General features: G+C 29.7%; 2 protein-coding genes across 2 annotated transcripts; one reads left to right on the forward strand and one right to left on the reverse strand.

Moving 5' to 3' along the window:
* The first annotated feature begins 1,557 nt into the window (after positions 1 to 1,557).
* LOC129293107 (40S ribosomal protein S7-like) lies at positions 1,558 to 3,674 on the forward strand. Its single transcript, XM_054930911.1, has 6 exons — positions 1,558 to 1,686; positions 2,475 to 2,559; positions 2,636 to 2,709; positions 2,798 to 2,921; positions 3,094 to 3,276; positions 3,365 to 3,674. Exons 2-6 carry the CDS (start codon positions 2,485 to 2,487, stop codon positions 3,482 to 3,484), a joined length of 576 nt encoding a protein of 191 aa, XP_054786886.1. The 5' UTR covers positions 1,558 to 1,686; positions 2,475 to 2,484; the 3' UTR covers positions 3,485 to 3,674.
* A 445-nt stretch (positions 3,675 to 4,119) lies between these two features.
* On the reverse strand, positions 4,120 to 8,592 carry LOC129293106 (mannose-6-phosphate isomerase 1-like). Its single transcript, XM_054930910.1, has 5 exons — positions 8,053 to 8,592; positions 7,791 to 7,958; positions 5,676 to 5,888; positions 5,115 to 5,381; positions 4,120 to 4,705 (listed from the first exon to the last, which is right to left on the reverse strand). The coding sequence occupies exons 1-5, from the start codon at positions 8,344 to 8,346 to the stop codon at positions 4,379 to 4,381; spliced, it is 1,269 nt and encodes a 422-aa protein (XP_054786885.1). The 5' UTR covers positions 8,347 to 8,592; the 3' UTR covers positions 4,120 to 4,378.
* Between the last annotated feature and the right edge of the window lie 7,285 nt (positions 8,593 to 15,877).

The raw sequence follows: 15,877 nt of genomic DNA on the forward strand, positions 1-15,877 counted from the left end.
TTCATCTCCAATGAGAACCCACCCACAGTGCTCTAGATTGGAGAGGGAGGAGAAGGTGACCAAAGGGAGAGAGGAGGAGATAGAGGCAATGTTCAGTGAAAACTTGATGAGAAAGGAAGGCATTTTGGTCTGAAAAGTTTCAAACCCAAAATTAAACTTTCAATATCACCTCCCCATGGGTTTCTCTAATTCCACCTAAATGGGTTTTACCAATCCTGAGCGGCAAACATTCTATTATACCAAATATTGTATTGGTAGGCCAATCTGGTCTCAATTTCAATCCCAACATTTCAATACCACCGATCAAATAGGGTCTACATAAACATCTATGTAAGTTATTTGAGTCTATAGGTATGTCTTAGATTTTTTTGTAATAAAAAAAAACTTGAAGACCAATCATTTGTCTATGTTTTTATAATTCTCCTTTTTTTTTTTTAATCAAGGCTTTGAGAGTGTATTGGTGGGGTGGGAATTTTGTATTGGTGTAAATAAATACGTGGATTTTGATAGAGTAATCACATTTCCCCTAAACTTAATATTTTTTTTTTCAATTGTTCGACATGATGCATGGTAAGTAGAAACACACACACGCACGCAAATAAATAAATAAATAAATAAATAAATAAATATATATATATATATATATATATATATATTAGAAAGAATACACATACATGTATGTACACATATTAAAAATTACATATATATACCTATATATGAGTAGAGTTGGGAGTTTAAGTGACCGAGCCTATTCAAGCTTGGCCAAATAAGCTCAACTCTCTAAAAAGCTTGAATATATAAGGATAACTTGGATTCTTTAAGATTTAGGGTGGCTTGAATGCTCAAAATTTATTTTTAAAATTATTTATTTTATTTTATAAAAATGTAAAATATATATTGTTGATACTTAAACAATGTATAAGATTCAAATATATGATATTTTAGTAAAAAATGACCTAAAAATTAAAGATTTGATTAATATTTATTATACTTTATATATTTTTTAAAAATAAGTATTTTTTTATTTAGGTATTCGAACCAAGAATGACTTTATTCTCTTAAGATAAGCTAGAATATAAAAAAAATATCTTTTTTTAAGTTTGACCAAAAATTTTTCAAGTCTGTTCAGGGTTTGGCCTAAATTACCGACTTTATATATGTGCACATACATGCATATATTGGCATGTATATACATAAATTAAATGTTAAAAAAATAAATATTTAAGTTCATGTAAGTACATAAAATGTTTTTGAAAAATTTACGTTTAATTTTTATAATTATGTCTAATAATACTTACATCTAATTAAATGTGATAACCATATAAAAAATAAATATGTAAAGGTTATAGTTTTTTCGCTCAATAATAACTTATAATTTAAAAAAAATTATGCAAAAAATTAATAAACAATTAAATTTAAATTTAAACAACATTAGGAAAAGAAAATTCCCAAACTGTGTAGTTTTTAGTTTAAATTAAATTTAAATAAATACGATGCACGAATAATTCTTTTCAATAAATAAACGAATAAAAGAAATACGAGCCGTCAAAAGTTAGGGCAACCTCGAAGCCTTTTTTAGAAGTTGCTATATAATCGTTGTGTTACGCTCTCCGGTGCCTCCTCTCACTCCGGAAGCCGAAATCTGAAGCTAAGGTTGATCTGAACTCAACGTACGCTCATCTGTTGGTACGTTCAACATTTCTCTCTTTTTCGTTGTTACATTCATTTTTCCGGTGCTGGTGATGTTGCCCTCCGATTTCAAAGATTCAACTTTTCAGCTCATTCATTTCTTCTCTCTAAAATCCAAACTCACATAGATTCTCCAATGCAAATGCTCCCTAAAATTGCTTATTTTCTGTATGTGCCCCTCGTGTATTAGTTTTGAGTGGATTTGCATTGACATTGAGAATATCTGTTGATAGTTGTAAAGTTTTGACTTTTTATTTCGAGAACATTTATGTTCGTTTCGCTTGCTCCTCAATATTTGCGGATTGAAGTATTTTTTTAATCGATTTTTTTTTTAATTTTGTGGAAGGATTTAGAACAGAGTAACGACTTCACATATCTCATATTCACCGTTCTGATTCTTCATCAGTGATAGTTTGAGATTGTTGTATGGTTGTTTTTCTTTTCGGATTTTCGTAGTTTGGTTTTCATTTGGAGGGACAATTGGTAATGTTCTGTTAGTATTCAAGAATAGAGCTGAAACTTCTCATATTTTGCATTTATCTTTTGATTCTTGGTTGGTGAAAGTTTTGAGTTGGGTGATTCTTTTTTATTGACTCTTTGTGAAGTATTCAGAATAGTGTATGCTTTGATTGACTCTTTCATACGGAAGCTTTGAGGAACTCAATGTGAATTGTCCAGTAACTTATAGCAGCAGTTTGTTAAGTTTATTCTGTTTCTCTTACCAAGTTTAGAATCATGAAAATAATTTTACATGACAAATCGGTGGCTGTTTTGTCATAAAACAGATTGACCAAAATGTACACTTCAAGAAAGAAAATCCACAAGGATAATGATGCTGAACCCACTGAATTTGAGGAGACAGTTGCACAGGTTCATCTCACTGCCTTATCAGAAGAGTCTTATTTTATGATATATTCTAAATCCTTGCAATCTGATGCCTGTACAGTACCTATTTGATTTGGAGAACACTAATCAGGAGCTGAAAAGTGACCTGAAGGATCTCTACATTAATCAAGCAGTGTAAGCTATCGATATACTCATTTATGCCTGTCAAATTTTTTGTCACGATTAACAAGATTAAACCGTTAGAGGACAATTTGTTATGCAGTCAAATGGATGTTGCTGGGAATCGCAAAGCTGTTGTTATCTATGTCCCTTACAGATTGAGGAAGGCATTCCGCAAGATTCATCTCAGACTTGTTAGAGAATTGGAAAAGAAATTCAGTGGAAAGGTTGTTGTCCACAATGATAAACCTTGTTTAGGAATTCATGTGCTGTCAAGCTTTTTTCTGTTGTTTATCATTCAATGTATTGTGTCTGCCATGTCTCGTATGGTTGGCTGGTCAGATGAAAGTTTCCATGGATAACCAAATAGTGTTTACTGAAGATTATAAGAAATTGCAGGATGTTGTTGTGATTGCTACAAGAAGGATTTTGCGGCCACCAAAGAAGGGTTCTGCTGTTCAACGACCTCGCACCCGCACCCTAACAGCTGTCCATGATGCCATGCTGGAGGATGTTGTGCATCCTGCTGAGATTGTTGGCAAGCGAGTCAGATATAGGGTTGATGGATCAAAAATAATGAAGGTGAGTGCCTTTTAATACATATTTTGTTCTCAATTCTTTATGTCATAATGATCTTCTAATATTCATTTCTTAATTCTTAAACTTTCAGGTATTCTTGGACCCTAAAGAGCGCAATAACACTGAATACAAGCTAGAAACTTTTTCTGGAGTTTACAGGAAGCTTACTGGGAAAGATGTCGTATTTGAGTATCCAATCACTGAAGCCTGAAGTGCTTCTTCGTTTGATGGAGCCTGTATTGTAGCGCAGTGTTTGATTTCTAGCAATTTACAAGTTTTGTTTTCTGCCATTCACAATTTTGATTTATGGAACTTAGATATGCTCGTCTATCTAGATCACATTGAAACAAAGAGTATTTAGTAATGTGGCCATGAATTTAAAATTACATTCTTTCTGGGTATCTTTCCTGCTTCGTAGTATGTTATGTTATGCTACCTTTTGCTGGGTGGTCTTGGCAATTTCGGTTTTACAAACTGCTCTGATTTGGTAGTATGTTGTGTTATTCATAAGTCTTAAGACATCAATATTTCTCTCTTTGTAGCCATTGGAAGATAAGCAAAAATTCTTAATGTTTATGCTTTCCTCGTTATCTTGAAAAAATTTCAAATGTGGAGTAAATAAATTGCATATAATGGTCGAGGGAAAGAAAAAGTGGAAAGATGTAGAGTGAAAGTGGGTCTTTTGTATTTTCCTACAGGACTTGGTCCATTAAAATTTGTAAATTACGGTAAGTGATGTATACATGCAAGTGCTGGTGTATGTGGCATGCAATATTTTGATCTGATCCTTGTTCATAAAGTGGCTTCCCTTCCCTCTCTTCTCCTTTAAAGTTATTCAATCAAGTGTCCGACAGAGTCTCACGTTGTATTACATTAATGCTCATGATTTTATAAACATAACTAGAACATGTCAATCCAACACCTTTCAGAAAAATTCTGAAACAAGAAGTTCAATGAAAGTATACATCAAAACATTGGCTATGCTATCTTTTATTGGAATCTAAGAACAATTGCATTCTTTCCCAATATACTGCACTACTATGGTGTGATGTGATCACAGAGCATTGACCAGTACACTCTAATACTGAGCTAACAGAAGGCTTTCTTAATCTTGGGATGCTTGAAAGAATCTAGAGTTGACCCCAGCCCTAAACAGAATCAAGTCCGATGATTTAGTTATATTGACTTGTGTGTTTGCAGCAGCAAAGAAAACATCTCCTTCAGCGACAATATGCACTCTGACTGATCCTCCAACTTTTATAATTGCTTCCCCATCCACGACCAGGAAGATGGAAGGACCTGGGACTGCTGGGAAGGTCACTGATTCACCCTGAGGGAGAATACAGCGATCAATCTCAAATTCATCAAATGGTGGGAGGTACTTGGTTACATACGGATTTATGGGGAGTCCTCTCAGGATCTCAGGTGGGCCCTGCAACAGAATATGGTTTCTGATTAATTCATCCCTCAAAAAGTCAAACCTATCACATGATTGCCGTGCATGATAAATTTAAAAGCTAGAATGAAATCAATGGTTTGACACTAACATCATTTTCCCATTGTTCTATTCTATCTTGATAACCAATAACAAGCCCCTACCCTCTGTTAAGGACTGGTAACGTATATGAATGACACAACTAACCAAAATTTCTTTAGGAATTATAGAAACAAGTTAACATTGGGACTTCCTAAATTTATTACTCTGTACTTTAAGTTACAACTTATTAGTCTTCTAAATGTAAGTGTTTTTACGGTCATTTTCCGCCAATGGCAATCTCCACATGCTAGAACATCCATCAAGTTATCAAGTGTAAGGCTGTCAGCCTCAAGATATCATTTACCTGTTTGTATGTGAGCATGAAACAAAGAGTCTGGACATCTCTCTGTTTAGGAGTAAGGCCAGCTCGGACGACATTGTCCGAAGTTGCCATGCATTCGATGCATTCACCACTTATATATGCATGTGGCTCATTTGGCCCAAGGCACAGGGCTTCACCAGGATTGAGTTTCACGTAGTTCAGTAAGAAGGATGCTATGACACCAATATCACCAGGATACTGCTTTTCTAACCTCAGCGCCAGTGCCTCCTTATCTGTCAACTCCCTCACCTGTTTAAAAGTGAAATTGTTATCATACATTGCTTTTGGTTCCTGGAAAAGGAGGTAATGGAAAAGAATGGAATGATGGGGGATATTAAAGGCAATTGTAATCAACATTGAAGCTAACATGGCGGCAATTTGTTTTGATTGTCCAAGGAGATCATCAATCTGTAACATATTACGCACAGTTCTGCATAACGTAATTTCTTTCAAAGTGGGGAAACGTAACAGGGAGAAAAATAAATTTAAACGTGAGCGAAAATTTTGTTACAGATATAATCATAGGAAAAGTAATCACCCAACCTGAGTCTCCTTAGTCAGACGACTTATCAGTTTGCCTACTGATTCAGTGACTCCATTTTTATCTGCAAACATAAGCCGGGTAAACACTGCTGCCAATTCACGTTTTATAGTCTCTTCTTTATCTTGGTTAGTGAGTCCAAAGACTGGTAATGCATGTCCAAAGCCAACCAGTCCCATAACCTCAGGTACAGTACGAAGCACAACCTTCAGCTCCTGATCAAGTAAATTAATAAATTTACAACAATGCACTATAAAGACAGCAAAATATTTATGAGCATCTACCAAAAGGCAAGCTCTAGCCCCAACAAGACATCATGGAAACTCTCCAAGTTACACAAATATGAAGCCATGAATATATCGCAACTCTTTGAATCATAATTTAGTAGAAACATTTTATGCGCCTATGCCGATATTCCAGGGGAATAGGACTTTCCACGCTTTCAAAATAATTAAAGAAATAAAATCTAATTTACAAAAAGGAGAAAGAGAAAACAAGAAAACAAAAGGCAGTGGCTTCACTTTTTGAAAATCTCCTGGAACCAACACTATGGTTGCGGCATATATGACGGAAAATTAAATTGGAGCAGAAAATTTAACGGAGCTTGAGTTTTATTAATGTTTGAAGCAAATTTTTTTCTAGCAGTGTTTGATAATGGTGCTTCATGAACAGCGTGATGTATGTCAACTTCCGGAATCATTTATCAACTGAAAATAAACGGATTTCTAAAAAACTTGACTATGAGCTTGAGGAGGATGAATATTGAAAGAACAACAGAAGTATCTACGCCTCCAGTTGTGAAAGAGATAACAATGTTGGAAAGTGATAAACTCAACATGTCAAACTACAGTCAGATTGTAAACGAAGGTTTTGGCTCTTAATAGCAATCAATAGTAGCTTAGAATGTATCTTGAATCTCCTTCTCCACAAGAATTAAGGCAAAATTTTGCTAATGAGCCACATCAAAAGCCACCAAATAACCCAAAATATCAGATGTATGAGTTTTTTTTTTTTTTTTTCTTTTGACCGTATGAGATGTATGAGTTTAATCTTTGTACTGAATTAGAAAAGGTTGTCTTGGATGCTGATCTCACCATTTTATTTGTACATACAAAGCGAGTTAGAGTTTTTTAAAATATAGTGATTATTATAATAGCCGCCAAGCTAATCTTGGCGAGACTAAAGAATTAAAAAAAAAAAACCAGCAAAAACCGACCAACGTTGATCCTAGTAGAAGAAATTGTGATTGTTAAAATATGAGATCTTGAATTTAAATTTGTGTGAATACAGAAAAAATCTTTGAAAAAGTTGTCTTTAACTGAACCTAACAATACTTAAAATTAATTTAATTATGAAATTATATATATATAAAAGAAAACAGTAAAATATAAGTTGGGCGGCCTTACACTAAGATCTACAGTTTCAAGGCAAGCAACCAACGCTATTGTTACAGTATATTATAAAAGAGTATAATCGATCTATTCACTTGATTCATTTCATATCATTGATTGGCCATCACTGGGACCGTCAGATAAAATCCTGCGAACAAGGGGTTACGAGATTAACTTTTCAACTATTGTTAAGTTTAAATTGACTGTGAAAATTACAGAATAATCCAAATTAAAATTTGATTAATTAATTAATTAATTTAAAATAATTTAAAATTCATATTATTTTAATATATTTTAATTTTTTTCTTAATTTTCTAATTTTATTTGTTCGAGTCAACTGTAATTTATGAAAACTGTTATTTTCTTAAAAACTTTATGAAAAATCTTCTGTCACATCGTTACGGAAATCTACCGAACGAAGACAATTCTTTCGCCAAAAACTGAAGTGCAAAACTACCGAATTTAAAAATAGATGACTAATCATGGGGGAAAAAAACAGAATAATAAATGCTAATTTCTTAATAAATCCAATTCGACTGTAATTTTCCAATCACCATGAAAACAATACTTCTTACTATTCGAGGTATTCCGACTCACTAATCAAGAATCAAACATAAGACATCAAAATTCTCCCACAGACAGAAAATGAAAAGAATTGTTCATGACAGTGTCACCAAATAACAAATCGGTTTTAAATAAAAATTTCGCGGAATACAGTGAATATACCTCCAGAGAGACAAACCCGCACAGAGCTTCAAACTCTGTAATTGCCAAAGCCATCTCAGGTTTGTGATTCCCGTCCTTGTACACATCAGGATGCAATTTATGCAAAGTTCTGGCTAACTCTTTATCAGGATGAGCCTGTATGGATAACGCCTTTGCCACCGAGAGTACCTAATACACAAAGAACCACAATTAGTTCACAATTCAATACCATTCTTGCACATCACCTCTTAAGATTCTAGACCTTGAATTGGAATTATCATACCTTGAACAAGAAAGGAAGATCACAGCCCCACTTTTCAAGAACCTTCTCCCCAAGCACTAGAGGATTCCTGGACAGCCACGACTTGAGGCTTTCATTTTCATCACCTGAGAGCAGGAAAGACGGCCCAGAGTCATGCGTACCCATCCAAAACTCGGCGTAAGGCTTGCCGGGTTCTTGTTCAGATCCGGAATTCAGAGAGAAAAGCCTGGCAACTTGAGAGTCTCCAACTGGTCGGCCCCAATCGTAGTTCTTGACGGAGCATCGGAGCATCTGAAGCTCATCTTCGGATTCCATAATCGCGATGGCAGAAACTTCCGAACGGACTTGCCAGAAAGTGAGGAATCGTACTAAAGGTGAGAGAATGGAGAGAAGGAAAGGGAATGAGAAGGCAAGTACGTGACCATTACTGCGTGTGCTTGCTTCTATTTGAAGCGTTTGGAATGGCACCGCCAGAGACAGAGAAAGAAGCAGAGAGAGGGCAAGAGACAACGACGAGTAAGGGGGACGTTAGAGAGAGAAAAAGAGAGGCAAATGGGGTATGATTCTGTTTTTGCAGTTTCGTTTCTTATCCTCAACCGAGTCGTTCTCGAAGAGCACGAAATTTCTCTTCCTGGAAGGAAAGTCAGTTTTCATTTAAATTTATAAATAATAAATATAATATAAATTTTGATTTTTTCAATAGAATGTTTTGTTCATATCTAATTTTCCTGTAATTTAATTATGATTTTGATTATTAATTCTAAACTACACGTATACTTAGAAGTGAGCAAAATTGAATTGAATTAAATTTGATCAATTTAATTTAGTTTATTCAGTTATACAGTTTGATTCAATTTTTTTAATAAAAATTTTTGTCGATTGGTTTAATTTGATTTAAAAATTATTAAAACAAATAAACCAAATAGATTAAATTATATAAATTTTTCTTTTCATATTTTTTGAAAATGTGAATATATTCTTATTTAGGTGAGTAAGAAATATTTTTTTATTATTTGCAGTAATAATATTTTTTTGTTTAATGTGATGTTCTATTTTTTTTATTTTTATAATTTAATTTTTAATACAATAGTATTGAGTTTTATTAATTTTTTTATGAATTATGGTATATGATCGTTATTTTTTTGTTGAGCTTTCAACATCAAAGAAAAAAATGAATAAATAAATGTATGAACAATTAGACTCCATAAACCTAAATGAAAGTTCATGAATTGAATAGACCGATCGAATTGAACTATTATAATTTTATTTGATTTTAATTCAATTTAATCAAGTATTTTGATTCGATTTGATCAAGCTTTTTGTGTAATTCGATCAATTGATTTTAAAAAAATTAAAATCGAACCGACTGGTTGCTCACCCCTACATACATCGGTTGATTTATCAACTTGTTTTTAAGCACATTGGCTCAACTCAAAATAAAGTATGTTTCATGTATAGTTTCCAAACACTGGATAACAAAAGTAGAATTAAATTAAATTAGTCTTTTAGATTTGATTAAATTATACTTATATTTTTTGATTAAAAATTCATTCCATATTTGCTGTCCAAAAAATTACATTCCATATGTATTCTATTTTATGTTATTAATAAAATTCTTTACAATGTATGAATGTCACAAAAATACTCCATCCGTTTATAAATATAAGGCATTTTTTAAGGAGTTAGATGTTAAAAATAAGGCATTTTTAATCTTTTAAGGTATTATCATTATTTTTTTAAAGTATACATATTAATAATGACTTTATATTTATTATAGGGTATTTATTAAGAATAAATATAAAACTATAAAATTAATTTAAAAATAGACAACTATTTTATTAAGAATGAGATTTGGTTAGATTAAAACTAAAGTCTACTTTACTTTTTTAGTTGTACTTTTGTTTTGGTCTCTAACCTTTTCCATTCCTGCATCCAAAAAAAAAACTAAAGTCAAGTTAATTGGCCAAAAATAAATAACATCGAAATAATTTAGTTTTTTATTTTTAAATCATATAAAAACAAATTAGTAAATTCATGTGTTAGTAAAAGTTTAACAGTTTAAATATAATATAATTAAAATTTAAAAGTCGGTGTAGTTTTTATTTTTTAGTATGATGCAGCATAAAAATTCTTTTTGTGAGCAACAAGCATGGAATGCTTTATAAATTTTCAAGTTAGCAAAGAATTATTATATTGTGGAGTTAAAATTAAGAAAAAATAAATGAGTGGGTGAGTGAGATTTGGAAAATCTGAAAGTGATCCCGGAAAGGCTAATAACGGAAGGCCCGACACTTCTGATAATGGAGGCACGTGAAATGCATTATTATTTTAAACCGCCTGAGAAGACAAAATAGCGCTCCGTTTTTTCGAAAAGAGGAACGAAGCGGTGCCGCTAAACGACGTCGTCATTTCAAGGGCCTGCCAGACCGTCTGGATTCTGGAAGGCCTATCAGGCGCCGATAGCTTGACATAGTGGGTCCCACACCCAGCTGAACAAACAGATCCTGTGTAGCGTCTGGATTATGGACTGGGAACCACTCGTCATATTTTCTCATTTTCTTGTCAACTGTTGATATTTAATTAAATGTAATTATGTCTTTTAATTATAATTTATAGTTAGTTTATATTTTTGAACTGTTTAGATTATATTTTACTAGTTTAGATCTATTTATTTTATTTTTTTATTTTTATTAAAATAGTTTTGTAAAGCATTAATTTCAATGGTTAAATTTTTAATCCAAGTATGACATATGATGAGGAAAAAAAAAAGAAAAGAAAATAAAGGAAAATGAGAGGATCTAGATACGATCATAGCTTTTGAGGTAAATTCAATTGGTAAATTAATCCATTCACATCAATTAAATAAGTTAAATAATTTAGTTATTTGATAAAAATGTATATTGGTTGTCTTAAAATATCTCTTTTAATCATTTGCATTAAAAATATTTTTATTATATAATTTTTAAAAATATAAAATAAGAAAGATAAAGAAATTAATAATCTTGTGTTTAAAATTATAATAAATTCATCAATGGTTAATGTTATGCATATAATTTTTTAAATTGGTGCAATATTACTTCTCTCTTAATGGTTAACATAAGCAGGGAACTTTTTTTTTTTTAAAAAAAGTTAACTATTAAAAAAATGTTATTTCCTCTCTTAAAAAATATAAAGTATTTTTTTACTCTGTTAAAAAAATATTTTCCTTGAGGTTTGATAATAAATAAATATTTAATATTTTATTTTTTCAATATAGAATTAATAAGTTTTTTTAAGTAACCTTAATAAATAAATTACTCTCTGTTTTTTTTAAGTAATCAATTTAAACACACAACCCACATACTCAAATGTCAAAGTAGGATTCAAATCTTGGACTCACACCTGCATGGAGGTGGTGTCGCCACTGAGGCAACTTCTCATTCTCAACCATTCATCTTTAAATAAAATATCATGTCAAACAAAAATAAATATAAAAAATGATATTAATTTAGAGATTATTGAGGAATATAATTCTACTAAAAAGCATTGTCACTGTAAATAGTACGGCTTCTTAATCTGATATTTGTTATTAATTTAACATATTATTTCATTTGTTCACAATTGAAGTATGTTACTTCCTTCATTAAAAAATATAAGATATTTTTTAAGGAGTTAGACTTTAAAAAAATATAAAATATTTTTAATCTTTTGAGATGTAATCATTATTTTTTTCAAAAGTACCCATATTAATAGTGACTTTATATTTATTATAAGGTGTTTAATAGAGATAAATATAAAAGATAGAGTTAATTTAAAAGTAGATAACTACTTTATTGGAGGTGGGATTCAATTAAAAATACTTTACATGTTTAAACGGAGAGATTATATATTATAATTATAAATAGTAAATAAATATAAATTGTAAATAAATGAGTCTAATTCTTTTCTTTTCTTTCCTTTTTAACTTTTTTAATCCATCCTTTACCAACAAGAAGAAATCCACGCATTCATGGCAATATCAAGAATTGAACTTTTTCTGTTGGGGAAAAAAATAAAAATTGAACTTTCATGGAGATACTTCGTGTAATTATTGCATCATAAGTTCACCAACTGATTGAGTCTAATTCTATTTTATTAGTTTTCTCTTTTTACAGATTTCTAATAAAATTCATCAATACTGAAGGTTAAAAAAATATAGTACTTCAATATAGATACTCAATTGACATAAATAACATGTGTTCATTGGTTGATAAATCTTACAAGCTCATTTCTAACTCATGCCGTAACTTTTTCTGAAAATTTTGAAATATTTTTATTAAAAATTTTAAATTGATAAATGTTTAAATTTGATATTACTGATGCCAAATAGATTAATAATAAATGATAAAATAAATAGAAGTATATTATTTTAATTTTATATAATATATTGATTTAATAATTAATACTTACTAAACACTAAGCTTGCGGGGCCAAGAATAATTACTAATTAGTTTATAGTTGAAAACGTATACTCCAACATAGCATAAAAGATAAAGACAAGACATAATTTTTGATCTTTACATTTTACTCATATTTTATTATAGGTCCTTACATTTTTTTTTATATTCTGGTCCTTGTGCTTTCATTTTTTAGTGTTATAAGTCTTTTTAAAGTTTGTAAACTTTATTTATTTAGAGATCTAGAACATCAACAAATGAAAATGAAAATGAAGAGATCAGAATATTAAAAAAAATGTGAAAATTTAAAGCAAAATATGAGTAAAATGTATGATTGAAAAGTTATGTTTTTTCAAAAATGAAAAAAAAAAGGTCTTCATTATTCCTAGTTTTGTTTTTAGAGCTCTGGTCCCTCTCCTTCTGGTAAGAGCATTTAGTTTGCGTGTAATTTGATGGTTTTTGATTCTATTGTGAAACGATATTCCAAGTCTGAATTAAAAAAAAAAATCTAAGATGGACCAAAAAAGTCCAACATAGCATTAAAGATCAAGTGGGCGAGTCAATCTCGACATAACCATGGAGCCAAGTCAATGTTTCAACAAAAAAAGGTGCTTGTCAAAAGATGTTCCAGTAAAAGATTCATAAATAAATATGACTTAATCGCGGTGGTTGAATTAGCTAAAAATATTTAATTTTTAAAAATTACAATGAAAGTGTTAGCCTTATTTAAGTTTAGCAAAATTTAAATGAGTTATTTAAAATATCAAACTTCAGGTAATTATTGTACATAAAAAAAAACAGAGAGAGAATTAATCCTCTAAATTGGGAATATGTGAATTTTTTGAAATTTATTTTTTTTAAATAAAAATAGAAAATATTTTATATTTTATAAAAAATAATAAAATGAATAAAAATATTAAAAAAACGTTTCAAAAATGTATGATTTTCAATTTTAAAGAATTTAAGTAAAAAACATACATGATTGTTATCACAAAAAGCACATGTGTAAACGTTTGATACATTTAAAGGATGTATTTGAAATAATAAATTAATTAATAAAACTAAATTATTTATCCAAATTTAAAGTTTGAGTGTTCCAAAAAATTGTTGTTAAATTTTTTAAATATAAATAAATATTTTCTCATTTTGGTTAAAAACATTGTTTATTAAAAAAATTAAAATAAAAAATATTAAGAGCAGTTTATTTAATTATTTTGAATTTATAACAAAACTCTAAAGTCACTCAAAGCTCTGACGTTATTTGAGTGTGTAAGGTCTTTTATATTTTTACTAGTACAATAAATTGCTTAAAGCAATCTGTTAGTAAAATATTATTCAAAATTATCTATTATTATTATATATATAAAGAATAAGAAAATTAAAACATTGCAATGAATGAATAAGAAATAAGAAGCCAAACTGAGATAAGATAAGAAAAGGGAAGTATCAAACACATCACAGTCAAAAATTATGAGCTGATAACTAAACCAGAAATAATGAGATAGCATCAATTATGTTGCCCCAAAGAAAAGAAGAAGAAGAAGATAACATAAATTATAATTGAGTGTGCGTTGGAGGTTGGACCCTTACCTATAGTCACTTTCACCCTTGTTGCTTTCAAGGTTTATTAATTAATTATTAATGTCAACACCAAAAGATTCATTTCTGACCTTTTTTCTCAGCCATATCAATTTATCAATCTTGGAGGATCATACGCAAAAATAAAATAAAATATTTTTTTATTTTTTATTTTGAATGACAAACACGAGGTTCCATTTTCTCTCATCTAATACTTTTATTTATTGGGGCATTTTTATCTCTACATATTAAAATTTAATCACTAAATGGAAAGCCTATTTTTTTAAACAAAATTTACAAATTCTACACATATTAAATATAAATAACCAACTTACCTGTTTTTTTTTAATCTATATGAATTAATTAAGAGGAATGTATATTTAAGGCTAGAGGAAGTAATAATTATGATGATACAATAACACTATAAAAATTGAAACAAAATTTATCTCCCTCTCAGAATCTGTCCTAAACTATAAAAATTGTAACAAAATTTGAAAGTGGATTTGAAAAAAGTGGCATGGGAAACTTTTACATTTGGAAAAGTAAGGAGCTTTATTTTTTTCAAATAATTTTTTCTTTACTATATTGACCTCCCATTCCTATATACCATAAAAGCCTCTTCATTGTGAATAATTTGCACGAGATGGATGAATAAAATGCCAACTCAATTATTAACCTGATATAGGAAGCATTTAAATCAATGTTTTTATCATTCAAAATTTTAATATTTTTATTTTGATTTTAAAATTTTATATTACTTATACTATTTTTATTATATATATTATTCAACATATAGAAAATTTTATATTATTTATGCATTCTTTTATTATTTAAATTATTTAACATATCAAACTTTTCATGTCATTAAAATTTTTATTATATATTTTAAACATTCCTAATTTATTAAATTTGTATAAAAAATAGAAATCCTGATAAATAAATATTCTTTTTTGAAAATTATACATTCAAAAGTATATTTCACTATATATAATTCAAATAATTTTTAATTTACATAAACTGAATTTTAAAAAAAATATAAATATAATATTTATTATAACAATTAACTTTTACTAAATTAATTTTTATCAAATAATTTTTTTATGAACTGACTTTTTACCACACGAAAAAAAAAATCAATTGGCGTGTCTGGAAAAAAATTTGGGACGGGGCACCACAGAACTAAGTCCCTATGCCATCCCGTTTTATGCACAATTCCATGTGTGATTTGGTCACATGTGTTTTGTAATATGAAACATAGTGCTACAAAATTTTTTTATTATTTTTACATCTAATATTTAATTTTATGAATAAGGTTAATTGAGGGACTATTTTAACATTTATTTTCACGGATAAGATCTGAATCATTGATCTTTATTAAAGAGGAATGGAGTATCTTTTTTTTTTTTTTTGGTTTCCTCAACCATGTTACCATTTGCTTTTTTCATTTTATTTTTGAAGATTGATTTGTTCAACATAAAGAATCGACAAAAATAATTTTTTTCAAGGACTAGTCTTTCTTTCTTTTAGACTTAACTTCGTTATGATTTTTTCATGATTAACTAAACAAATTTACAGGAAAAAAAACAAAAAAGCAACGAGGTGATTAACAGACATCGAAGTTGTCTTTGTTGGTGTTTTTAGTTGGTCCAGTCAAGGCCCATTGTATAATATTCTTGAATTTTATATTGGGCCATCTCGCTGCCTCTGCTTTTAACCTTTTCTGCTGATTGTGTGTCTTTGTGGGGTGGCCCAAGGAAATTCACTTAATTAGTTTCTTTAGGATTTATATGCAATCTTTTTATGTTAGTAAAAGTTTCCCTTTTATCAAAAGAAAGAACACAAAGAAAGAAAGA

Source organism: Prosopis cineraria, unplaced genomic scaffold (genome assembly GCF_029017545.1).
Source record: "Prosopis cineraria cultivar Desert tree isolate PC_DT_omini unplaced genomic scaffold, ASM2901754v1 PC14, whole genome shotgun sequence".
Taxonomy (NCBI): domain Eukaryota; kingdom Viridiplantae; phylum Streptophyta; class Magnoliopsida; order Fabales; family Fabaceae; genus Prosopis; species Prosopis cineraria.